Raw genomic sequence first — 27,653 nt, 5'->3', positions numbered from 1 at the left:
ATAACTATTGAAATTTGTACATTATTTGACATGCACACTCACATTTATCATACGTGTGATACCAGCAAGTTTCTCCTGTGCAGCTGCCAGTTCAGCATTGGCCTGTGCCAGAGCTATCCTCTTGGGTTCCACTTCACAAAAGACCTCATAAAATTTGACAATATTTATGCACCATGAACACAGACCAGCTGCAGCAATGGATTTAGTACGAATAAAATCAGGATCAAACATTGCATTATCAAGAATTGGCCTGGAACCAATGATGTAAGCAAGTAAATTTTATATCAATGTTGTTGAAATGTTAATAATTCATTTAAAGAAAGCTGTCCTTAAAAAATGTAATCACATACATGAGAACCATGATAGAAAACAAATGGAAATATAATATAACTCACTGAGTATTACAGTGGAGCTCAAACACTGAAGTGTCAATCAAATAAAAGTTCATGTAAGACAAAAGCTGCAAATAATTTACAGAAAATCTTCATTTTGTGGTAAATAATCTAAGATACAATCAAAATGTCTTTAGAAGCATTCGGTCTTCAATAAAACAATACTGGTAATAATCATTTGGGAATGCATCCAGAGATTTCTGGGAGGATAAAATGCTTTGCCAAAGAATGGTTAAGGAAGGTTTGATAAATATTTTTCACAGATAAATCTACAATGGCTCTGAGTAGAGAGTAAAGTTAAATGAGGAGCGAATATCCAAAAAGAGACACATATGGTTGGCAGAGGCCCTCTGGTAAATTGCAAGAGTTTGGGGTAAAGGTTGGTTAAGGGTATGCAGTGGTGAAGTGGATTGGTTGTTTGTTAAGGTGATGGTGGTGATGACGTTTTAGCTCTTCCATACTCAAGGACATTGCAATTCAGACTTTCAATGATGTTTTAGTTGCTGCCTAAGGGGAAAATGGAAATCAGGTTGCTTATTAGGTTCTCAAGACAGAATGAGGGAAACAGAAACTCAAGAATTTCAAGTTTCAAGAAGACAGTGACTTAATTTTTATTGGAATAGATTTTAATATTATTCATGGCTGCCATGGAATAGGGTAGAGCGAACTTGCTTGTGGACATGATTTACATTTAATTTAAACTTACCATGGCAGACTTTACTATGGCTGTTATTGTGACTCAAAAAGAAATAATTTATATGAATTCTTGGGAAATCCAGAAGTCTGGAACTTGGAGCAAGACAAACTTTTATTTTCATAGGGATCTAAGGGTGCTAGAAGCCAGGAGGGTTTAAGAGGAAGGTTCTTTTCTGGGAGGGTGGCAGGAGAAGCTGTCCATAGAGTAATTGGTGTGAACATTGTTGATGCTGCCTGTCACAGAAGTAAGTTGAAAAAAAACTAGGATCCAATGTAGGAAAATGTTCAGCGACTTGATAGCTTTAGCAAGGTAAACACAATCCCCAACAGGCTTCTGAATATCCACCATGTAGCAGGCGTACCTGAGGAGCCTTAGAGTGGGAGGCCACTTTTGACTTTGTACCAGCCTCCACCACTTCCTTTGGCAGCTCATTCCATGCACACACCACCCTCTGCATGAAAAGTTGCCCCTTAGGTCCCTTTTAAATCTTTCTCCTCTTGTCTTAAACCTATGCCCTACCTTACCCATGTCCCTCATGATTTTATAAACTTCTGTAAGGTCACCACTCAGCTTCTGATGTTCCAGTGAAAATAGCCCTAGCCCATTCGGCCTCTCCCTATAGCTTGGCCTAACCAATGACCTGTACAGCTGCAACATGACCTCCCAACTCCTATACTCAATGCACTAACCAATAAAGGTGAGTGTACCAAACACCTTCTTCACTCCCCTGTCGACCTGCGACTCCACTTTCAAGGAAGATGAACCTGCACCCCAAGGTCACTTTGTTTGGCAAAACTCCCCAGGACCTTACCAATAAATGGGCAAAAGTGAGGACTGCAGATGCTGGAGATTAGAGTCGAGAGTGTGGTGCTGGAAAAGTACAGCAGGTCAGGCAGCATCCGAGGAACAGGAGAATCGACGTTTCGGGCAACAACCCTTACCATTAAATGTACACATCTTGCCCTAATTTGCCCTATCAAAGTCCACATCTCACATTTATCTAAATTAAACTCCATCTGACACTCCTTGGCCAAAGTTGCCCATCTGATCAGGGTCCCATTGTACTCAGGTAATCCTCTTCGCTGTCCACTACATCACCAATCTTGGTGTCATTTCAAAGTTATTGTTACCTCCTGTATTCATATCTAAATCATTTATGTAAATGTCAAAAAGCAGTGGACCCAGCGCTGATTCTTGCAGCACACTGATGGTCAGAGGCCTCCAATCCAAAAGCAATCCTCCATCACTACCCTCTCTTGTACCTTAAAGCCAATTGTGTGTGCAAATCGCTAGTTCTCCCTATATTGCACATGATCTAGCCTTGCTAATCAGTCTACCCTGTGCAGCTTTGTCAAATGCAGTTCCAAAATATGTTTGGAAAGTTAAAATCCCCTAACATAACCACCCTATTATTCTTACAGATAACTGAGACCTCCTTACAAATTTGGTTCTCAATTTCCTGGTGAATATTGGGGGTCTATAGTACAATCCCAATAAGATGATAAATGCCTTTCTTATTTATCAGTTCAATTCATATACAGAGGAACCTCAATTTTCCGAATGACATGGGGTGGGGGTGAGTATTTTGTTCGGATAATCAAATGTCAGGTAATTGAATGCCGGATAACACAGTTTAGCCAAGCATCGGCACATTGCAATATTATTTGGATATATTGTAATTCAGATCATCGAAGTTTGGATAATCGAGGTTCCTCTGTAACTTCCATGGATGTACTTCCAGGAATATCCTCCCTAAGCACAGCAATAATGTTATCCCTAATCAGAAATACCATTTCCCCTCCTCTCTTGACCCCTTTTCTTTCCTTCCTACAGCATTTATGCACTGGAACATGAAGTTGCAGTCTCTAACGCATATTTCTGCCATAGCTATGATATCCCTGTCCCATGTACCCAACCATGTCCTAAATTCATTTGCCTTACCTGTCAGGCCACTTGCATTGAAATAAATAATTTATCAGTCCTACCTCATTCTTTGCCTTGCTCCTGCCTGCCTTGACTGTTTGACTTGTTCCTTTTCTCAACTGCACTAGCTTCAAACTGATCACTTTTCCCACTATACCTGTGGATCCCAATCCTCCCACCCACCCACCCCTTTACTAGTTTAAACCCTCCCGAGTAGCTCTAGGAAATCTCCCCATCATTATATTAGTCCCCTTCCAAAACATGTGCAATGCCTCCTTCTCATTTAGGTCACTTCTATCTCAGAATCACCAGAAGAGATTCCAATGATCTAAAAATGTGTATCCTTCAAGTCCTTGCTAAAGAAAAAAAGATAAAATGTTTGAAAAACAGTTTATAAATAGATGAGGAATTAAGTCAATTTCCATCCATTTTGCAGCATTTAGTGCTATTCAGGTTCCTGATATAGATTCTGGTCCAGATGTCTGTATCGTCACTGGTAATGACACAGTCTTTTTCTTGACAGAGTTTCAGAAATGTTCTTGCCTGCAGAGAACCTGCAATCCTACTCCAACCTTACATGTTCCCTTTCTGGTAATAACAAGAGAGCATCCATATTACCTTCCCAACAAGCTGGGAATGCTACTACAAAATAATACCTCATGCCAAACAGATTTCTGGGGGCAGTGGAGATGGGAGTAAAGAAGTAAATGTTCATGGTCAAATTTTAGTGTTTATATCATTGTCCCAAAAGAACTTGGCAGATATGCATAGAAAAGGATCAATTACCAATGGTGTGCCACAAGGATCGGTGCTGGGTCCATTACTTTTCATCATTTATATAAATGATTTGGATGTGAGCATCAGAGGTAGAGTTAGTAAGTCTGCAGATGACACCAAAATTGGAGGTGTAGTGGACAGTGAAGAAGGTTACTTTAGATTACAATGGGATCTTGATTAGATGAGCCAATGGGCTGAGGAGTGGCAAATGGAATTTAATTTAGATAAATGTGAGGTGCTGCATTTTGGGAAGGCAAATCAGGATAGGACTTATACACTTAATGGAAAGGTCCTAGGGAGTGTTTCTGAACAAAGAGACATAGGTGCAGGTACATAGGTCCTTGAAAGTGGAGTCGCAAGTAGATAGGATAGTGAAGAAGATGTTTAGTATGCTTTCCTTTATTGGTAAGATTATTGAGTACAGGATTTGGGATATCACGTTGTTTCGATACAGGACCTTGGTTAGGCCACTATTGGAATATTGCATGCAATTCTGGTCTACTTCCTATCGGAAAGATGTTGTGAAACTTGAAAGGGTTCAGAAAAGATTTACAAACCTGTTGCCAGGTTTGGAGGATTTGAGCTATAGTGAGAGGTTGAATAGGCTAGAGCTGTTTTCCCTGGAGCGTTAGAGGCTGAGGGGTGACCTTATAGAGATTATAAAATCATGAAGGGCATGGATAGGATAAATAGACAAAATCTTTTCTCTGGGGCGGGGGAGTCCAGAACCAGAGGGCATAGGTTTAGGGTGAAAGGGGAAAGATATAAAAGAGACCTAAGGGGCAACGTTTTCATGCAGAGGTGGTACGTATATGGAATGAGCTGCCAGAGGAAGTGATGGAGGTTAGTACAATTGCAACATCTAGATGAGTATTTGGAGGGATGTGGGCTGGGTGCTGGCAGATGGGACTAAATTGGGTTAGACCGAAGGATCTGTTTCCGTGCTGTACATCTCTATGACTCTATGAATCAATATGTTTTCTCTGATATAACTGCTCAGCATGTGAGAAGGAAATTTGTTATAGCCTGTCAGGTTTCAGCAGCATGTATACTCTTACCCTTCCTTGAAAATAAGTATGTTTAATAGAGCCTATTAATTATACCTGGATTCATTTTGATTTCACAATGCAACAGATTTTCTCCCCCTGACTGATGTTTACAATGGTGCAGATATCTCACAACAAGACAGTGCAGCAGCAGGATCATTGAGCTGCTCTAGACCACCTATTTACATATGTAAAGTCCTCAGGTCCATTTCAATCATTGATGAAGGATGCCTCAAATAGTCTTTACTTAATTTGGCAATTGATACACCTTTGACTGTGAAAGCAAGCGCATTTCCTGATTCTCATTTTCAGGATTAATAGACTATGTAGGGTATAAAAGAAAATTTCTCGGTACATATGTTTCAAATTGAAGTGTACAATAAAAATTATGCAAATTTGCATATTTGTCAGAAAAATATCAGATTTAAAGAAAAATCATAGACTTGCTATCAATTTATAGCTCATGCAATTACCATTGGATTAACACACGATGAATGAACAAAAATACATTCATAACTATAAGACAGAATTTATTAAATGTATAGATTGTTTTAACTAATATAGAGTTATAAAATTCAAAGCAATCAAAGACTTAAAAATTCATTGACATACCGGAAAGCTTTCAAAGAAGAATCAGGGATGTGTTCCTTGTCATAGTTTATTAGTGAATCTAAAAAACTATCCACTTTACCCATCATAACTTTAGCAGCTTTCCAGCTTTTGTCTTTTGGGAGTTTTCCACTTGGTGCTAAAAGGATCATTACAGCAGCTGCCACAAGAACTACAGCATCTGGTGGGGAGCCAAAAGATTTCAGCTCTGTCAAGTTGTTCTAATAAGAAAAAAGAATCAGGTTAATAGTTTAAAACAAAACATGAAAATTAACATTCTAAGATAATATATTTGTTGAAGGCACACTGCTCAAGAAAATAGGCTGAAGAGAAAAGAGTTTTTCGACTTTTCCAGTCAAGGTAATTGTGCTGCATTTCTTTGTGCTGCATAGCAGAGGAAATTTGGTGAATGGATACCGATCTGAATAAAATTTCAATTTTTCTGGTGAGCCAGAAATGTCCTCTCTTTACCCTAACAAAATCATTTCTATCTTGGTATGACTTAAATAAAGTTTCAAAGGATCAAATTCCATTTGCAAACATTTGGAATTATATAGGAATGGGACAAAATCTTCGAAAGAATCCATGCAGACTCAATGGCGAAATGATCTTCTTCAGTGTTTAATGAATGAGAGGGGTGGAGAGATTTGGCAAGGGCCTCACAGAGAGTTGATGACAAGGTTGAGAATTTTTAAAATGAAGTGTTCCCAGTTCATGAGCAAGTGTGGGACATGAATACAAGAGTGATGGATGGTTGGTGCTTAATGCAATTAAAGTATGGGCAGCTGAGTTTTGGGTAAGCTCATGTTTATATTACATGGGACAAGGCAAGTCATCAACTGTAGTATTTTAAATACTCATGTCTGGATATAATAGAGGACAGACAAAAGCTAAGGGACAGACAAAAGCAAATGATATTGAGTTAATAGAACTTATTCAACAGGGATGGTATGGATATGGGTCTGAAATCATACTTCAGGGTCAAGTAAGATGCCAACATTTTAATCAGCCTGTTTCACCATCACACAGTATTGAAGGAGAGCTTTATATGACATAGTAGGCAGTATGACATGGTAGATTGGAATCAATTTACACAGAACAAATTGTAGTGAAACTCAGAAGAGATTTCCAGCTATAACGTTAAGAGCAACTTGATCATATGGTCAGTACCAAGAGGAGTTAAACAATTTAGCAACTTGGAGCTGTCAAACTCATGGGTGCTGAAAAAGCGCAGCAGGCCAGGCAGCATCCGAGGAGCAGGAGAATCAATGTTTCGGGCATAAGCCCTTCTTCAGGAATGAGGCTGTTGTGCCAAGCGGGCTAAGATAAAAGGTGGGAAACTTCATTAATGGACTAAATGGCCAACTTCTGCTCTGATGCCTTATGATATTATTAACAAATCAATTGGCCAATAATCTGAACTGCCTGGATTTCTGGATCCCACTTTGCACTCTCCTGAGCAAAGTTAGAAAAAAACTGGCAAGTAAGCATGATGGTTTAATTTGCCAATTTTTGTACCCAACCATGCTGTTGGAAATTTTACAAATATTAAGTTTATTTTATAAATTACTGTTCCTTTTTAATTTCTTCTCTTGCACTTAATTCCAATCTTATATTCTCTCTTTATTTTTCTTTCTATACTTTATACAGTGTTCTAAAAGTAGCCTAAAAATGTCTTGTACAGCTGCAACATGTCCTCCCAACTCTTTTACTCAATGTTCTGACCAAGAAAGGCAAGCATACCAAACACCTTCTTCACTATCCTATCTACCTGCGACTTCATTTTCAAGAAACCAAGAACCTGCACTCCAAAGTCCCTTTACTCAGCAACTATCTTCAGGACCTTACCATTAAATGTGTGAGTCCTGCCTTGTTGACTATTTCCTTGCTTTTCCAAATGTTTGTAAACCATGTCCCTCAGAATCCCCTCAACAACTTACCCACCACTGACATATAGTTTCCTGGCTTTTACTTACAGCATTTCTTAAATATTGGCACCACACTAGCCAACGTCCAGTCTTCTGTAACCTTACTGCAGCTTTCGATGATATGAATATCTGAGCAAGGGCCCCAGCAATCTCTTCTCCAGCTTCCCACAAAGTTCTGGGAAACACTTGATCAGGTCCCAGAGAATATGTACCTTTATCAATTTAAGAACTCCAGTACCTCTTCCTTTATAATATGAACTCTTTTCAAAACATCATTATTTACTTCCTCAAGTTTCCCAGCTTCCATGTCCTTCTCCACAATAAATGCTGATGCAAAATATTTGTTTAGTATCTCATCCGTCTACTGTGGTTCCACACATAGACAACCACATTGATCTTTGAGAGGCCCTATTCTCTCCCTAGTTGCTCTTTTGCCCTTAGTGCACTGATAGAATCCTTAACACTATTTGCCAAAGTTGTCTCATGTCCCCTTTTAGCCCTCCTGATTTCCTTCTTAAGTATACTCCTTCTGCCCTTATACTCCTATAGGGATTCAATCCCAGCTGTCTATACTTGACATATGTTTCCTTTTTCTTGACCAGGGCCTCAATTTGTCTAGTCATCCAACATTCCCTACACCTACCAGCCTTGCCCTTCACACTAATAGAAACATCTTGTCGCTGAATTCTTGATATCACATTTTTAAAGGCTTCCCACTTTCTAAATGTTCCTTTACCTACAAATTGCTTCCCTCAATCAACTTTTGAAATTCCTGTCCAATACTGTCAAAGTTGGCCTTATTCTAATTTAGAAATTTAAAACGTTTTTGATCAGTTCTACCCTTTCCTGTAACAATTTTAAAACTAATATAATTATGATCACTTGCCCCAAAGTACTCACTAACTGACACCTCAGTCACTTGCCTTGCCTTAATTCCCAACAGAAGGTCAAGTTATGCTCCTCTAATAGGTACAACCTAGAGTTTCCATAGGTTTTCTTGTACACACTTAATAAATTCTTCCCCATCCAAGCCCTTACCACATAAAGAGTCCCAGTCTATATTTGGAAAGTTAAAATCCTCTACCATTACAACTCTATTATTCTGACTACTGGGGCCCATAATACAATCCCAGCAAGGTGATTATCTCTTTCCTATTTGTCAGTTCCACACATATAACTTCACTGGATGATATCTGTAAGTACAGCTGTAATGATCTCCCCAACCAAAAACGCCACTCTCCCTCCACTCTCGTCTCCCTTTCTGTCCTGCCTATCCCTGATCCAAGTTTCTGTAAGAACTGTGATATCGCAGTCCCATATTCCCAATCATGCCATAAGGTCATCTGCGTCGGGCCTTTTTTCAATGAAATAAATACAGTTTAATTTATCAGTCTTATCTCGCTCTCTGCCAAGCTACTTTCTGTTTTGTCTATTTAACTTGCTTCCCTTATTTACTGTACTAGCCTCAGTCTTTTCCACATTTTCAATATTGCTTTGGTACCCACCCCACTTTACTAGTTTAAAGCCTCCCAAGTAGCACTAGCTAATCTCCCCACAAAGATATTGGCCCCTTTCTAATTTAGATGGAACCCCTCTCTCTTATACAGGTCATTTCTAATCCTGAAGAGGTCCCAATTGTCCAAAAATGTTAATTTTAGCCTTCTGCACCAGCTCCTCAGTCACACATTCATCTTGCTCTATCCTCCTATTGCTAACCTCTCCAGTACGTAGCACCAGGAGTTGTCCAGATATTATTACTACCCTTGAGACCTACTTTTTAACTTCCTGCCAAGGTTCCAATATTCTTTCTGCAGAACCTCATCCCTTTCCCTACCAAAGTCACAACAGCCTCTAGCTGATTACTATCCCCTAGCAGAATATTCTGCACTCTTCCCAAGATATCCTCTTGTTCTTGTAAACTCCTCATTGCCTCTATCTGCCACACCAACTGATCTATGCAGTCCAGCAGGATTCACAATCCTTATTCCAGTTTCAATGCAATTGAAAACATACAATGATTACATTAAGCCATTTAGAAACTAAGATAAGGAAATAAATAAGAATATTTAATTTTTTAAAAGAAGCTTTTCTGCATATGTGCCAAACCCACAATCATCCAGAAATGAAATTTAAATTCAATGTCATAGATAGTTAACGTTAAACCATGTAAACTCCAGAGAAAGATGAAACAAGTAATTCAGAAGCAATCTTACATAACATTTATAAATTCCCTCTTGTATTAGATTAACGATTGAGAGTTAAATTTCATGATCTAGGTAGAAACAAAAGCTATCAGGTGTTAATTTCCAAATTTAAAAACAGTAGTTCACGTGAATCTTCTCTGTAAGAGTACTTAGTGAAACTGGTTTGGGCAGTCTCATGAGAACTTATGACCATTGAAAAAATCTAGTTTTAACTGCACAAAAGTGAAAATTCCATTCTGAAATAATATCCATTCTGAAATAATATTTCCTAAAATGCTACATGCAAGAGGAAATAGTCACATTGGTGGTCACTATTTATGCTCTGGCTTTTTATTAAATGGCAAAATTGCCATTGTCTTATTAGACCATAGGGCTGCTCTTTCATTAGGGATACTTGACTGGTGGTGGTTTAACCTGAGAACCACCTCACCTCAAGTGATGGGGGGAGGTTCAGAAGGAGAGTCCCTCATGGTAACCACAGCCTTTACATTTACAGGTCAAGTATAATAGTTATAGACATTGTAAAGATGCCTTTACTTGATCTTAAGCTCAGGTGGCTTGACAGCTGGTTTATGATGCAGAGTGATGCCAACAGTATGCAAATTGAACCCACATTGTTGGCAGCACTCTGCATCATAAATCAGCTGTCAAGCCAACTGAGCTTAAGATCAAGTAAAGGCATCTTTACAATGTCTATAACTATTATACCTGACCTGTAAATGTAAAGTCCTGTTACTAGAGGGATATTTCAGACATGAAATGTCACACAACAGGAGATAAATGATTTATAAATCATGGGGGCATTTATCTAAATTCTAAATGCATGCATCCTTTGGCCAAATTGCTGTGACAAGAATGCAATTTCATAAAATCACCTTGCTTTCTAATATTTAGGCAGATATAAATTCACTTCATATTTATAGGAGTGTGTTGGCTGGGATTCTCTGCTTCAATGCATCATGACAAATGCTGAGGTAGCTTCTCAATCCAAACATATTAATTTTTCTCACCTCTCAATGTTTTATTCCAAAGAAATGTTGCACGCCCTGCCATATTGTGTTGTGCTGCCTGCTCTAAGTATGGTCAATATTCCAGTTCAGAATAAAAACCATTCCAAATAAATTACATGCAACCCATGAACAATGCCATTGCACATTGTCCATTATTTCTTAGTTTTACCTTATTTAATGTATTCAGTGCTTCTTGTGCTGCAATTAAAGCTGGCTCTGCTTTTGCCAAGTCTTCTTCACAAGACTGTTGTTTTTCCCTTACATTCTAAACATAAAACACAAAAACTGAAAACCTCCTTAAATTTGTGCTTTTATTATACATTCTAAACATAAAAAGGCTGAAAACCTCCTCACATTTCAAAGATTAATGCAGTAAGTCAATAAATTAATACAAAGTGCTTTACCTCATTAATGATTTGTACTTTCTTCTCTTCCTCATCAGCAATTTTTTTATTTTTGGTCACAATTTCTGTTTGCTGTCCAACAACTTTAATTAATTTGTCTGCATCCTCATTCTTCTGCTGCAGCTCTACTTCTTGTATAGCAAGTTTACTTTTTAAATCATCTACCTGTATGTAAAGATATATTCATAATTGTTAGTTTCACAATTTATTACAGTATTAAAAGAGAATATGTATATGTATAAGTTGGAAACGCTGGAATTGCTCTTCTTGCAGAACAAATGGCTGAGGGATATTAACATGGTAGATAGAGGAGAACTGTTCTAATTGGAAGGATCAAGAACAAGAAGACATCAAATAAAAATGATTGGCAAAAGGAGCAATGGCAACATACAAAAATGTTTTACAGAATGACTAGTTAGGATCTGAATTGCAATGCTTGAGAGTTTGATGCATGTCTTCAGAAAGAGAATTAGACAATTACCTGAAGAGCAAAAATTATGCAGGGCTCTGGGTGGAATTCAGGATTTGGGGAGAGGTGGGACGAAGGTGGAAGGTTCCATTTAGTGAATTGGCCAAAAGCCCTCCTGTGTTGTATGACTATAAGACTGTAAGAAGTCGGAGCGGGTGGATCCCGTTTGGCTCCTAGAGCCTGATCTGCCATTCAAAAGGAATGTGTCTGATCTGACATTCTACACGTCCACATCACTGTCTTTTTTCCCGTAACACTTGATTCCCCTACTGATAAAGAATCTATATCAGCTTTAAATATACATGAGGACCCTGCCCCCACAGCTGTCTGTGACAAAGAGGTCCAAAGACTCTCAGCCCTCTGAAAAAAGAAATTCCTCCTTATCTCTGTCTTAAATTGGCACTCCTTATTCTGAGATGATACTCTCTGGCCCTACACTCTTCCATGAGGGGAAATATCCTCAGCCCATTACAAATCCTATACGTTTCAATGAGATCACCTCTTATTCTACCAAATCTCAATGAGTAGAGCCTTAACTTATTTAATCTTTGCTCCTAAGACAATCTGTTTAAAGCAGGGATCAAGCTAGTGAACATTCTCTGAACTGTCTCCACTGAAATAATATCTTTCCTTAAATAAAACACCAAAACTGCTCACAGTATTTCAGATGTGGTCCGACCACAACATGTACAGTTGTAGCAAGACTCCCTACTCTTATATTCCAACTCTTTGAAATAAGGGCTAACAATCTATTAGCCGCCTTGAGAGCCTTTCCAGGAACACGGACACACATTGAGGATATATCTTTCTCATTCAAGAAATTCTCCTTAATCAATTTTAATAGACCCCTAATCTCATTGTCATAACCCAACACAGATGAGCTAAATCCATCTGATTAAATTAGAGAATATCTGATAGCAAATAATAAGAAAACTAAAATTTTGTCTGAATCCCATGAGGAGTTGTGACATTGTGCCTTAATCATGATTGTTAAGAATCTGGTAATACATCTAAAAAGTTCCCTAGCTTTGTGAATGTTACTCAGTTGGCTTCAATTGTTTTATTCCCAAATTGCTAGAGATTTCTTGGAAATTTTTAGGCATGAAGTCAGAATCCTGATCAGAGAGTACCTCAAATAGTTATACATAATGAATAAAAATCTTAATTAACCTTTCGCCTACTACCCTTGCTGTAATGGTCCTGAAAAGAACAGCCTCGAGGTATAAAGTTAGCATGTTCATAATTGGATATACTGAAGTCCCAATTTTCCTTTTGGTATTAGTCTTACACAATTCACTACAAATTAAATAAATAGTTTTTGAAAGCTTTGAATGGTTTAGGTATGAACAGCACTGGTCTGATTATATGTTTGGTTTTATTATCACCTGACATGTATTGTACTTTACAGAACCACTCTACATCTTTATGAAGTTCCAGTCATATATAATACTTGTTTGTTGACGCTGGTATTTTCCATATTCCTAACACCCCTGCCATAGGCATTTCATGTGATGCCTGCAACAACTCAAGCGACTGACTGTGTGGAGTTTGCACGTTCTCCCCGTGTCTGCGTGGGTTTCCTCCGGGTGCTCCGGTTTCCTCCCACAGTCCAAAGATGTGCAGGTCAGGTGAATTGGCCATGCTAAATTGCCCATAGTGTTAGGTAAGGGGTAAAATGTAGGGGTATGGGTGGGTTACGCTTTGGCGGGTCGGTGTGGACTTGTTGCGCCGAAGGGCCTGTTTCCACACTGTAATGTAATGTAATCAAATCTAATCTAATCTAAAAACTTCTAAGATATCTGTGCAGTGCCACTATTTGATGAACAAGCCGCCAGTATTGGTCTGCAGTTATGCAGTTATAGAGTCATACAGCACGGAAACAGACCCTTAAATCTAACCAGTCCATGCGAACATGGGTAGAGACCACTCCCTCCGCGACTCCCTTGTCAGATCCACACCCCCCACCGACCCAACCACCACTCCCGGCACCTTCCCTTGCAACCGCAGGAGGTGCAACACTTGCGCCCACACCTCCCCCCTCACTTCTCTCCAAGGCCCCAGGGGAAACTTCCATATCCGCCACAGATTCACCTGCACCTCCACCCACATCATCTACTGCATCCGCTGCAGCCGGTGTGGCCTCCTCTATATTGGGGAGACAGGCCGCCTACTTGCGGAGCGATTCAGGGAGCACCTCTGGGCCACCCGGACGAACCAACCCAACCAACCTGTGGCACAGCATTTCAACTCCCCCTCCCACTCCACCGAGGATATGCAGGTCATTGGACTCATCCACCGCCAAACCACAACAACCCGACGGTCGGAGGAGGAGCGTCTTATCTTCCGACTGGGAACCCTCCAACCGCAGGGGATGAACTTGGACTTCACCAGTTTCTTCATCCCCCCTCCCCCCACCTTGTCTCAGCCGGATCCTTCCAGCCCGGCACCGCCTTCCTGACCTGCAGTCTTCTTCTTGACCTCTCCGCCTCCACCCTACTCCGACCTATCACCCTCACCTTGACCTCTTTCCACCTATCACATTTCCAACTCCCCTCCTCCAAGTCCCTCCTCCCTACCTTTTATCTTCTCCTGCTGAACACTCTCTGCTCATTCCTGAAGAAGGGCCTGTGCCTGAAACGTCGAATCTCCTGTTCCCTGGATGCTGCCTGACCTGCTGTGCTGTTCCAGCAATAAAGTTTCAACTTTGATCTCCAGCATCTGCAGACCTTACTTTCTCCATGCGAACATCATCTCAAACTAAACTAGTCCAACCTGCCTGCTCCTGGCCTGTTTCCCTCCAAACCTTTCCTATTCATGTATCTATCCAAAAACGTTGCAATTGTACTCACAACCCCCACTTTCTCAAGAAGTTAATTCCACATGCAAATCACTCTCTATGTAAAACAATTGCCTCTTATGTCTTTTTAAAATCTCTGTCCTCTCACCTTAAAGTGTGACCCCCTAGTCTTGAAATTCCCCCATCCAAGGAAAAAGACAACTACTATTAACTCTATCTATACCTCTCATTATTTTATAAACTTCTATCAGATTGCCTCTTCACCTCCTATGCTCCAGTGAAAAACGTCCTAGCCAATCCAGTCTTCTTGGTAACTCAAACCTTCCATACACAGCAACATCCTGGTAAATCTCTTCTGAACCCTCTCCAACTTGATAATATGCTTTCTATCTTTCCACTTCCTCATTAAAACTCTGTTTTTGATATAATCGCACTCTGGAACTGCCTCATCCTCAGCTTCAGTATGAGTTATCTTTGTTAATTGACTGAACTCTGGCTTTGTTTTCTTACCCTCATCAATTGGCTTTGTTACTTCCTCAAAAAACACAATCAAGTTTGTGAGACACGACCTCGCCCACACAACGCCATGCTGCTTATTGTTAATAAGTCCATATTTTCGGAATTGGTGTAAATTCTGTTTTTAAGAATCTTCTCCAACAGTTTCCCTACCACTAATGTTAGGCTCACCAGCCTGTAATTTCCTGAATTATCCTTGTCACCCTTCTAAAATGAAGGAACAGTATTGGCTATTCTCCAATCCTCTGCGAACTTTCTTGGAGTATAGATTAGTGTTTGTCTCATCACGGAAAACACACGTAGAAATTCATCTAGCTTTAGTATATTAGCTGCAATTCTAATAAAAGTTAGGATTCTGTTCTACGTTTATGTTCAGTATTTACAATAATAAATATGAAACATTAGAGATCTACAAACCTGGCCAGCAGTACTGTTAAGTTTAGCCAAACCATTTTCAAGCCTATCCATTTTAGCAATCAACTCTTTTCTTTGCTTTGAGAGCAGGTTTTGATAGAGCTTTATTTGTTCCAGAAATGTTTTGGGAGTGGTGTAGTTGTAGCGCCTTTCAGTTGTTAGGTAGATTGAAGACATCTCTTGGACGCTTTTATGTACAAATGACATGAACAAGCTTATAGAATGCTTTACGTCAGTCTGAAAGGTAATTCAGTATACAATAAAGTATTCAGTGCACTTGTGTTAAATAAAACATGCAAATTAATAGTACAACTGTAATGAAAATGTTTCATATTGAATATTTTATTTGGGGATTAATATTTTGAAAGATTGTGAAAGAATTATTTTATTCCAAATTTTGGACTAGTTTCTTTCAGAGGTCATTGAAAAGTAACTGTAGACTTTGGAACATACTTCTCGCAATGTTTCCTGGAAATCATACAACTTGCAATAAATGCTTCTTTTGGTGGTGACCTCCTCCCATGTCTGTTTTGAAAAGTGTGTGGTTTGGAGTTTGTTCTTGTCTTCTTTTGGAGGAAAAACACTACAAGCAAGGAGGTAGAGACAAAAAAACTACAGATGCTGGAATCCAAAGCAGACAGGCAGGAGGCTGGGAGAACACAGCAAGCCAGGCAGCATCAGGAGGTGGAGAAGTCGATGCTTTGGGTGTAACCCTTCTTCAGGATGGGGTCCCCAGTCCTGCAGAAGGGTCACACCCGAAATGTCGACTTCTCCACCTGCTGATGTTGCCTGGCTTGCTGTGTTATTCCAGCCTCCTGCCTGTCTACAAGCAAGGAGGTGACTAACATATTTCAGATTTTTCCAAAAGAAAATCCCTATCATCGTGAATTTAGGATGAAATCCATTCCTTTTTCTGGAAGGGTGATTGAAATAATTTCTTAATATTTAATTTATGAGCAGGCTGCATCTGCCAAGATTTTGGAGACAAGTTAAGCTATTTAATTTACTAGTACAAGGTCCCTGACCAGAAGACTGTGTAAAGGTTTTGTTTCCTTTTAAAGGACTAAAACCCCATGGGCCAATACTTTTTTGTCCAGAAAGCCAATCTTTACAGATTTGTCTGGTGTGAGTAAACATGTATGTTTTTTGGGGCTAAGGGAGAGGAATAAACATTTATATTTCCATATTACAATCCATATGTATTAGTGAGTTTTGCATCTCAATTGAATAAATTTTGTTTCTAAACCAAACCAGTAATTTTGAGTTTAATAAGAAATTTGTTTAATAAATTTGATTTAAACTGATTATTTAATTGGCCACCTTAATAACTGGAAAATGTTTTACATTTGATGTTGTGACTGTTGGAGTCATGGGACTAGAACAACGGTGTCATAGCCTTGTTATAACACCATTTTATGTAAAGATAGATTTTGAAACATATCCATGAACGTAAAGTGAAAGAGATTGTCTAAATCATTATAATTAATTTACTAGTAAGTGCATTTTGAAAATTACACTATTTGTATTCATTTTTTTGACAGAATCCATTTCCTGTGAGATGCACCTGGAGATGGTTCCATAATACCAGTAGTGTTTAACTTTGAATCATTTAAATCTTCAAGATGACTTTGTATGCAAAATGGAAGATAACTTGGAAGATTGCTGGATCTAGATTAAGGCAGCCAACTACCTGTGTGATGATGCTCATTCAATGGCAAGCTAAGGAGAAATTGTAGAAAATATACATTATACTTTTTGGAAGCAAAATACTGCAGATGTTGGAATCTGTACCGAAAGCAAAAACACCTGGAGATTACAGCAAGTCAGGCAGCTCCATGGAGAGCACCCGGTCCATCTCCCTCCAAACCCTTCCTATTTATATACCCACCCAGATGCCTTTTAAATATTGCAATTGTACTAGCCTCCACCAGTTCCTCTGGCAGACCATTCCACATACGCACCACCCTCTGCGTGACAAAGTTGCCTCTTCGGTCTCTTTTATATCTTACCCCTCTCACTCTAAGCCTATTCCCTCTAGTTCTGGACTCCCCCACCACAGGGAAGAGACTTTGTCTATTTATCCTATCTATGCCCCTCATGAGTTTATAGATCTCTATAAGGTCACCCCTCAGCCTCTGACACTCCATGGAAAAGTGCCCCAGCTTATTCACCCTCTCCCTATAGCTAAAATCCTCCAATCCTGGCAGCATCCTTGTAAATCTTTTCTGAACCCTTTCAAGTTTCACAACTTCCTTCCGATAGGATTGTACACAATATTCCAAAAATGACTGGACCAATGTCCAGTATAGCCGCAACATGACCTCCCAACTCCTGCACTCAATAGTCTGATGAATAAAGGAAAGCATACCAAACGCCTTCTTCACTATCCTATCTACCTGCAACTCTACTTTCAAAGAGCTATGAACCTGCACTCCCAGGTCTCTTGTTCAGAAACACTCCCTATGACCTTACCATTAAGTGCATAAGCCCTGCTCTGATTTGCTTTCTCAAAATGCAGCACCTCGCATTTATCTAAATTAAACTCCATCAGCCATTCCTCAGTCCATTAGCCCATCTGGTCAAGATCCTATTGAAATTTGAGGTAACCTTCATCATTGCCCCTACACCTCCAATTTTGGTGTCATCTGCAAACTTACTAACTCTACCTCTTATGCTCACATCCAAATCATTTATATAAATGATGAAAAATAATAGACCCAGCACCGATCCTTGTGGCACTCCACTGGTCACAAGCCTCCAGTCTGAAAAACAACCCTCCATCACCACCCTTTGACTTCTATGTTTTAGCCAGTTCTGTATCCAGATGGCTAGTTCTCCCTGTATTCAATGAGATCTAACCTTGCTAATCAGTCTCCCATGGGGAACCTTGTCGCACGCCTTACTGAAATTCATAGATAACATCTACCGCTCTGCCCTCATCAATCCTCTTTGTTACTTCTTCAAAAAACTCAATCAAGTTTGTGAGACATGATTTCCCACGCAAAAAGCCATGTTGACTATTCCTAATCAGTTCTTGCCTTTCCAAATACATGTACATCCTGTCTCTCAGGACTCCTTCCAACAACTTGCCCACCATCAACATCAGGCTCACTGGTCTATATTTTCCAGACTTGTCTTTACCACCTTTCTTAAACAGTGGCACCATGTTAGCCAACCTCCAGTCTTCTGGCACCTCACCTGTGACTATCGATGATACAAATATCTTAGCAAAAGGCCTAGCAATCACTTCCCTAGTTTCCCACAGGGTATACGTAGGGTATACCTAATCAGGTCATGGGGATTTATCCACTTTTTTGCATTTCAATACATCCAGCATTTCCTCCTCTGAAATATGGACATTTTTCAAGATGTTGTCATCTATTTCCCTACATTCTATACCTTCCATGTCCTTTTCCACAGTAAACACTGTTGAAAAGCACTTGTTTAGTATCTCCCCCATCTCCTGTATCTCCACACAAAGGCGCCGTGCTGATCTTTGAGTAGCCCTATTCTCTCCCTATTACACTTTTGTCCTTAACGTATTTGTAAAAACATTTGGATTCTCCATAACTCTCTTTGCCAAAACTATCGCATGTCCCCTTTTTGCCCTCCTTTATATTCTTCTACTCAATGTATCCTGTCTATACCTGACATATGCTTCCTTCTTTTTCTTAACCAAACCCTCAATTTCTTTAGTCATCCAACATTCTCTATAACTATCAGCCTTTCCTTTCACCATAACAGGAATATACTGTCTCTGCACTCTCTATCTCATTTCTGAAGGCTTCCCATTTTCCAGCTATCCTTTTACAGTGTAAACATCTTCCCCCAATCAGCTTTGAAAGTTCTTACCTAACACCATCAAAATTTCTCCAATTTAGAACTTTTAGATTTGGTCTGTCCTTTTCCATCATTATTTTAAAACTAAAAGAATTATAGTCTCTGGCACCAAAGTACTCCCCCACTGACAGGTCAGTCATCTGCCCTGCCTTATTTCCCAAGAGTAGGTCAAATTTTGCAGCCTCTCTAGTTGGTACATCCATATACTGAATCAGAAAATTTTCTTGTGCGTACTTAACAAATTTCTCTCCATCTAAACCCTTAACACAATGGCCGTCCCAGCCTATGTTTGGAAAGTTAAAATCCCCTACCATAACCACCCTATTATTCTTACAGATCACTCAAATATCCTTACAAATTTGTTTCTCAATTTCTTTCTGACTATTAGGGATCTATAATACAATCTCAATAAGGTGATCATCCCTTTCTTATTTCTCAGTTCCACCCAAATAACTTCCCTGGATATATTTCTGGGAATATCCTCCTTCAGTACAGCTGTAATACTATCCCTTATCAAAAACATCACTCCCCTTCCTGTCTTGCTTCCCTTTCTGTCCTTCCTGTAGTACTTGTCCATCCCTGAGCCACATTTCTGTAATTGCTATGATATCCCAGTCCCATGTTCCGAACCATGCGCTGAGTTCATCTGCCTTCCCAGTTTGGCCTCTTGCATTGAAATAAGTGCAGTTTAATTTATTAGTCCTACCTTGTTCTCTGCTTTGTCCCTGCCTACCCTGACTGTTTGACTTGCTTCTTTTCTTAACTGTACCAGTCTAAGATTGATCTCTTTCCTCATTATCACCCTGGGTCCTTACTAGTTTAAATCCTCCTGAGCAGCTCAAGCAAATCTCCCTGTCAGTATATTAGCCCCCTCCCAGCTCAGGTGCAATCTGTCCTTCTTGTACAGGTCACTTCTACCCCAGAAGAGATTCCAATGATCCAAAAATGTGAATCCTTCTCCCATACACCAGCTCTCAGCCATGCATTTATCTACTCTATCCTCCTATTCCTACCCTCACTAGCTTGTAGTACCAGGAGTAATCCAGACATTACTGGTCTTGAGCACCTCATTTTTAAATTCCTGCCTAACTCTCTATATTCTCCCTTCAGAATCCCAACGTTTTGTGTTTCCTATGTCGTTAGTCCAACGTAGACAATGACCTCCTGCTGGGCCCTCTCCCCCTTGAGAACATTCTGCACCCTCTCTGAGACATCCTTGATCCTGGCACTGTGGAGGCAACACACCCTTTTGATTTTTCACTGCTGGCTACAGAAACGTCTGTCTGTGTCTTGGACTAGAGAGTCCCTTAACATAATCGATCTCTTGGAACCCGATGTACCCCTCATTGCATTAGGGCCAGTCTCAAAATATTAGTTTGTTTTCTCTTCAAGGATGTTGCCTGACCCTCTGATCTCAAACAATTATTGTTTTCAGTCGGTCTCAGATTTCTCAGTTAGTCCCTATGGCATGTAGAAATTCTGTTCTTCTAGGTAGAGTTTCAATTTCTTTAGTATTGCAAACATTAGGATTGAAAGTCAATTGAACAGCAGCAGTATCAACCCTGAGTTCTATGGATAAAAGATCTGCCAAAGTGTATATATTTCTAATCATTCTTTGTACTGTTCTCAGAATCAGTACTTCTCAACTTCTGAAGAGCCCAATAATTTTGTACCTTCAAGGGCTTACTCTGACAGCTTCTCAATCACTGTTTTATTTTCTTTCTACTGATGGAGTTTGACCTCTCAGACTGCTTTTTTGCGCCGAAATCAGCTTCTGTTTCTCTAGCAAACTAAACCACAGATTGATTTTGCACAAGTCTGCTTCTACTCCCAGTTGGAATTACAATTAACAACTTCCTCCCTCAAAAGTCTGCATATTTAGCTTTCTGTTTCAGGTGGTACTGACTCAAAACTTTAGGGCTTGAATCCAAAATCAATGCAGTTAATATCTTACAAACTACTGTTTTTATTACATTTGCACTAGAATATATACAAATGAAAACAGTAGAATTTTCTTACCTCAATACCCTCAGTTTCCTCAAGGAAACGTTTACTGACAGATACCAAAGCTTCTTCTGGCCACTCATGGAACCAGTCTATAGATGTGCAGTTTACCAATGCAGGAAATTTCCGAGCACGTACTCGTAGAATTGAACCCACAGGTGAAAAACATAAAACAACCTGCAAAATCAAAAAGCATTGACAGTTTTAAAAAGACAAAGCACTACTATATTGTAAATTGTAAAGAAATTACAAAATCATATAATGATTAACTTGCAGATAAAATTTTAGTCTCTTTTGTTGCACATTTAATTCATGCATTCATAATTTTTAAATTATTATCAATCAAAAACTCTTCTTATAGCTTTATAATAATTTCCATTGAATTAAAGAGGAAGATTTACTCAAGATATGGAGGATGGAGCATGTGTGGAAATAAATAGTCAATCTTGAAAAGTATCCATATTACATGGGAGGAGGTGCTGGATGTCTTATAATGCACAAAGGTGGATAAATCTCTGGGACCCGGTGAAGTATACCCTATAACTCTGTGGGAAACTAAGGAAGAGATTACAGGGTCCCTTGCTGAGATATTTGTAACATTGATAGCGACAGGTGAGGCACTGGAAGATTGAAGGATGACTAACGTTGTGCCACTATTTTACAGAGGTGGTAAGGAAAAGCCAGGAAACTATAAACTGGTGAGCCTGAGATTGGTGGTGGGAAGTTGTTGGAGGGAACTCTGAGGGACAGGATTTAAATGAATTTGGAAGGCAAGAACTGATAAAGAACAGCCAACATGGGTTTTTGCATCAGAAGTTTTGTCTCACGAACTTGATTGAGTTTTTTGAAGAAGTAATAAAGAAGATTGATGAGGGCAGAGTGGTGAATGTGATCTGTATGGACTTCAGTCTGTCAGTCGACAAGACTCCTCATGGTTGACTGGTTAGCATGGATAGATTACATGGAATAGAGGCAGAACTGGCTATTTGGATACAGAACTGGCTCAAAGATAGAAGACAAAGGGTGGTATTGGAAGGTTACTTTCCAGACTGGTCTGTGACCAGTGGTGTGCCACACAGATTGGTGCTGGGCCCACTACTTTTCATAAATTATATAAATGATTTGGATGTGAATACAGGAGGTATGCTTAGTAAGTTTGCAGATGACACCAAAATTGGAGGTGTAGTGCATAGTGAAGAAGGTTACCTCAGAGTACAACAGGATCTTGATCCGATGGGCCAATGGGCTGAGGAATGGCAGATGGAGTTTAATTTAGATAAATGTGAGGAGTTGCATTTTGGAAAGGTAAATCAGGCCAGGACTTACACACTTAATGGTACCGTCCTGGGGAGCATTGCTGAACAAAGAGACCTTGGAGTGTAGGTTCGTAATTCCTTGAAGACGACGTTTGGTATGCTTGCCTTTATTGGTCAGTGCATTGAGTATACGAGTTGGGAGATCCTTTTGTAGGTGTATAGGACATTGGTTAGGCCACTGTTGAAATATTGTGTGCAATTCTGATCTCATTGGACAGATGTTGTGAAATTTGCAAGCATTCAGAAAAGATTTACAAGGATGTTGCCAGGGTTGGAGGATTTGACCTATAGGGAGAGGCTGAATAAGATGGGGCTATTTTCCCTGGAGTGTCAGATGCTGAGGGGTGACCTTATAGAAGTTTATAAGATCATGAGGGGTATGAATAAGGTCAATAGGCAAGATAATTTCCCCAGGGTCGGGGGGGGGGATCCAAAATTAGGGGCCATAGGTTTAAGGTGAGGGGGAAAGAATTAAAAGGGACCTAAGGGGCAACTTTTTCATGTAGAGGATGGTGAGTGCATGGAATGAGCTGTCAGAGAAACTGTTCCGCCAACTCTAATTAGATCCCATCACCCAGAACATCTTCCCCTCCCCATCCCCATCCTTCTCTGCCCTTTGTAAGGACCATTTCCCTTGTTACTCCTTGGTTCATGCCACACTCCCCATCACCTCCCCCGCCCCCGCTCCTGCCAGCATGCCACCTCCTTCACCTAAATCCAGGGCCCCAAACAGTCCTTCCAGGGGAAACAGAGGTTTACCTATATCTTCTCCAACCAAGTTTACTGCATCTGGTGTTCCTGATATGGTCTTCTCCACATCAGTGAGATCAAAAGAAAACAGTCACCGCCCATTTTAATTCCCCTTCTCACTCCCTCTCCAACATGCCCATCCTTGGCCTTCTCCATTGCCAGAGTGTATCAGAACACAAACTGGAGGAACAACACCTTATCTTCCACTACAGCCCAAAGGACTCAAAATTGAGTTCTCCAATTTTAAATAACCTTCCCACCCATCCTCCGACTCCCTTTCTAGCCCAACCTCCTCCCTTCCATTCCACCTATCTAACCCTCCTTCCAGCTACCCATGGATTCATTCCTCCCATCAACCAACCAGGTCATACCCACCATTTGTGATGATCTATCATGACTTCACCATTCTGCCCCTCTCCCCATCCAACACCACCACCACTTTATCTGCAGCTCCCCCTACCCCCACCTCGATTCCTGAAGAAGGGTTACACTCAAAATGTTGACTTCTCTACCTTCATGTGCTGCCTGGCTTGCTGTGTTCTTCCAACCTCCAGCTTGTCTACTTTGGATTCCTGCATCTGCAGTATTTTTGTCTCTCTCTGGAGGAAGTGGTGGAGGCTGGTACAATTACAACATTTAAAAGGCATCTGGGTGGCTATATGAATAGGAAGGGTTTAACAGGGATATGGGCCAAATGCTGGCAAATGGGTCTAGGTTTATTTCAGGTATCTGTTTGGCATGGATAAGTTGGTCTGAAGGGTCTGTTTCCATGCTGTATATCTCTGACTCCATGATGTTATAGTAAGAGAAAATAACCCCAGTCTATCAGAAATCAAGTAAAGTCTCTGGAGGTCTGCAGGAGTTATTTATACTTACTAGTGACTTCAAAATTCAAGTTAAATTCAATCCTTCATGCCTGTAGTACAACCATTGAAATTCATGAGGACTTGGCATTCATCATTGAAATGGATATCAAACTGATAACTTTTGATACTTTTTTTTTAGAAAAGTTATCTTTTAACTGTGTCTGACTGTTAGTGAGTGAGTGGGTGTTGGTGATCAAAGAAGATTGGTCTTAGATCATAAATGTTAATTAGATTTCCTTGTAGTTCACCTGTATTTTGTTAAAGTTACATTATTAACAATAAACTGTTGAAGTTATGAACTTGGCGTCCAAGATTGGTTGTTTCTAAAATCTGGTTAAGAGCAACTGAGCATTTTTTAGGTTAATCAAATGTCTTAATTTCACTATGTTGTTGATCCAGCGTTAGCACATCTTATTTGATTAACTTCCTATCCCTGGATTGTAACACTCCTGGAAAACTTTAATATAATGAAAGCTTGTGACTCCACTGACTAAAATCTTCTGCTAAGCTGAAAACATTTTCTGAACTGAAAACATAATTATTCTGCTAGTCTGTAACTGAAAACTTAAATTTCTAACTGAACTCAAACTAAAGCATTTCATAATCATCTGTTTGTTTGTATGCCGTAAAATCAGTATGAACCCTTCAGCAGTTAACATTTTTAGAAATTATTTAAGTAATTTTTCTAAATTACTTTCTGACCTCTTAATTTTCATGCACTTTAACAAAATATCACACAAAAGGACAGAATATGTGATATATGAAATATGGGCCAATTTAATTCTGCACATTCTGGTCTTATTTTCTGTCAATCAGTAATCTCTTTCATCTGAAGATGATGTTTGCCTTTGTTTTCTGTATTTAACATCACATATGGCTGTTGAAACTGTATAATATGTTTGATTTAAAGAGCACAAAAATTCAATCAACCATACCTTTAACTGCCTCCTTACTCTCTCTATGAAGAATTTCCAACAATTTTCTTTGGTATCTTGCAAACCCAGTAATTTAACTTCATTTCTCATTGCACCAATAATGTTTTCTAGCTCATCATCCTGAAACAGTCCTGGAATCTCACCAGATGCCAAAAGGTCATTGATAAGCACAAGAAAAATCTCCTCTGCAACCTGGGAATCTGTCATTAGAAATACTGTTCCATGATTTTTCACTCCAGCATTAATATACTGAGCACCAACATCTACCTAATTGAAACAGGAATCATAAAATAAATCAACTTTTGTCATTAATTTAACTTTTTGTTTTGATTCCCCCCAAAAAATGTAATACTTAGGGGTGAACTATAAAAGCACGAAACACATTATCTCCCAGTAAACAACTACAGAATTAATTAATATTTTGCATTGTGTCACAATAGTGTTAAAATATGTACTTCTGATATTTGAATTATATCAGCTAGGACTTTTGTGACTGAACTGGTTTTACAAGAAGGTAAAAACATTAACTTAAAATGACCACAAACAATGCTGAATAAACAAAATCAATCTTACAGAAATTAGCGTTATCAAAGGCACTGAAACCACTCAATCCAGTTAAGTATGAAAAGACCCTAACTTCCTATTTTGATTTACACTTGTCTAAGAACTTTCACATATTGGAGATGAAAATAATCACCTGCAATTGTCAAGCTTGGAGATAATGAACACAAAGCAGCTCCATTTCATGTAGTGCTTTTGGCAAAGCAGTGAAGATTGGTCTGTGTTAGTGGAACTGGAGCTGAAGAAAATTTTCTCTGTCTTTCAAGAACGAAAAATGCCCAATAACCAGACACATTTAACAGAGGACTAGAACACTGAGAACCCAAAGAACAATTGAAATATTTGCTACTGCTGTTGATTCAAGAAACCAATTAAACAACTGATTAGATAAGTTTAGATTAGATTAGATTTTATTGTCTCATTACTGGAGTACTAGAACACAGTGAAAAGTGCAAACAGTTGCCACTCTCCAGCATCAAAATGGAGAAATTATAGCAAAAGATATGAAATTTGACCAGTTTGTCCATCCACTTGCCTACTCAGCCACGATCACCCTGGCTGTATCTTCTGATGCTGGAAATCAGCTGGGCCCTGGAACGTTCACCACATCCAGGAGGCCTGGCAGGGTCTCAGTTCTGGGCTTCAACCCTGCTGCCACTGGAACCCACCCAAATATGCTGGTCCCATCCTTCCTGCCGTTAACTCCTCCACTGTCACCGGTGCTACTTCCACAGCCGTGAGGCCTCCACTGGTCCCAGACTAGTCAATGCTGCCATCATGGGTCCTGTGCTGATCCCACCCTCACCATTGCTGCCACCATGAGTCCTGCAATGGGCCCAACTTTCACCCCTACTGTTGCTGCCACAGCTACTGTGCTGGACCACCCTCACTGCTGCCGTGTAACCGAGTTCCATGCTACACTTGACCCAAACTCTCTGCCACTGCTGCCACTATGAGTCCAATGCAACGCCCACCATTGCCAAGGCCTTCCTCCGCAATCACTGCTGAAATGACAGAAAGGAAAAGATGAAAGCTAAGGAAAAGATGAAAATGTGTGGATGCAGCCTGTGCTCAGGAGCAGATGAGCCTTGGGTTCAGGAACCTGAACGCTACCTATCCTGCCGCCCTTCCTCCTAACAGTGTCTCAGGCAAATATCTTATATCTCAAGGTACCTAAAGACTTTAAACTGTATATTCCTTTCACCTTCCTTTTGTACTGGACACCATTCTGTTTGAACAATGTGTGCAAGCTTCACATCATATCTTTGTTATTATTTCTTGGTGTAGACAGATAACAAAATTGGTCCTTCTTTCACTATAGATAGGAGAAAGTGAGAACTGCAGATGCTGGAGATCAGAGTCGAAAAGTGTGGCTCTGGAAAAGCACAGGTCAGGTGGCATCTGAGGAGCAGCAGATTCGATGTTTCGAGCATAAGCCCTTCATCAGTAATGTGGTGGGGGAGGGGGAGGTGGGAAGGGTGCTGAGTGATAAATATGAGGGTGGGGGTGGAGTGAGGGGAGATAGCTGGGAAGGCGATAGGTAGATGCAGGTGGGGGGAGATAGTGCTAGGTTGGAGGGGAGGGTGGAGCATTTGTTGGAAAAGAAGTTTCCTCATCTCCCCTTCCCTTCATCCCAGATCCAACCCTATAACTCGACACTGCCCTCTTGAACCGTCCTATCTGCTCCACCCTCTGTTCTGACCTATCACCATCACCCCCCCCACCTGCATCTACCTTTCACCTTCCCAGCTACCACACCTCCACCCCCAACCTCCTAGTTATCTCTCAGCCCCCTTTCCCACCACCACCCCCCAACATTCCTGATGAAGGACGTATGCCCGAACCGTCGATTGTCCTGCTCCATGGATGTTGCCTGACCTGCTGTGCTCTTCCAGCGCCACACTTTCTTTCATTGCAGCAAACCTTGTAATTGTATCCTTGAAGCGAAAATAGAAATGAAATAACTCGATTTTGTTTGAAGAGAAGAATAGCCTCACACTAAAAGAATGTAAATCGGTGTTGTATCTAACTGAGGAGGTTGAAAAAGGGAAGCTGAATCAGTTTTCCTCACTTGGTCATAACAACTGGTGTGTTGAATCCACCAGAACTTGCTTTAGTTTGCATGTCAAGTTTTCTCGATGTGTTGCTTATTTGACAAGTTTACTAAGATAGGAAGAGGAATATAAATGAGGAGG

The 27,653-nt window shown here is 40.0% G+C and overlaps 1 protein-coding gene across 1 annotated transcript in view; it reads right to left on the bottom strand.

Moving 5' to 3' along the window:
- Window positions 1–27,653, bottom strand: part of LOC122562216 (dynein axonemal heavy chain 17-like) — a 471,020-nt gene that overhangs the window by 71,089 nt on the left and 372,278 nt on the right. The window contains exons 54-60 of the mRNA XM_088000362.1: window positions 24,898–25,164; window positions 21,046–21,207; window positions 15,190–15,423; window positions 10,991–11,155; window positions 10,756–10,851; window positions 5,448–5,665; window positions 43–250 (exon numbers count right to left, since the gene is read on the bottom strand). Of these exons, the coding sequence (XP_087856488.1) occupies window positions 43–250; window positions 5,448–5,665; window positions 10,756–10,851; window positions 10,991–11,155; window positions 15,190–15,423; window positions 21,046–21,207; window positions 24,898–25,164 (1,350 nt within the window). The remainder of the gene's footprint in view (window positions 1–42; window positions 251–5,447; window positions 5,666–10,755; window positions 10,852–10,990; window positions 11,156–15,189; window positions 15,424–21,045; window positions 21,208–24,897; window positions 25,165–27,653) is intronic.

The sequence above is a fragment of the Chiloscyllium plagiosum genome, unplaced genomic scaffold (assembly GCF_037043375.1).
Source record: "Chiloscyllium plagiosum isolate Xiang-an unplaced genomic scaffold, Cpla_swu_hap1 HiC_scaffold_25, whole genome shotgun sequence".
In the NCBI taxonomy this organism is placed as follows: domain Eukaryota; kingdom Metazoa; phylum Chordata; class Chondrichthyes; order Orectolobiformes; family Hemiscylliidae; genus Chiloscyllium; species Chiloscyllium plagiosum.
Note: the sequence above shows the minus strand (reverse complement) of the source record. Positions and strands in the feature narration are given on the sequence as shown.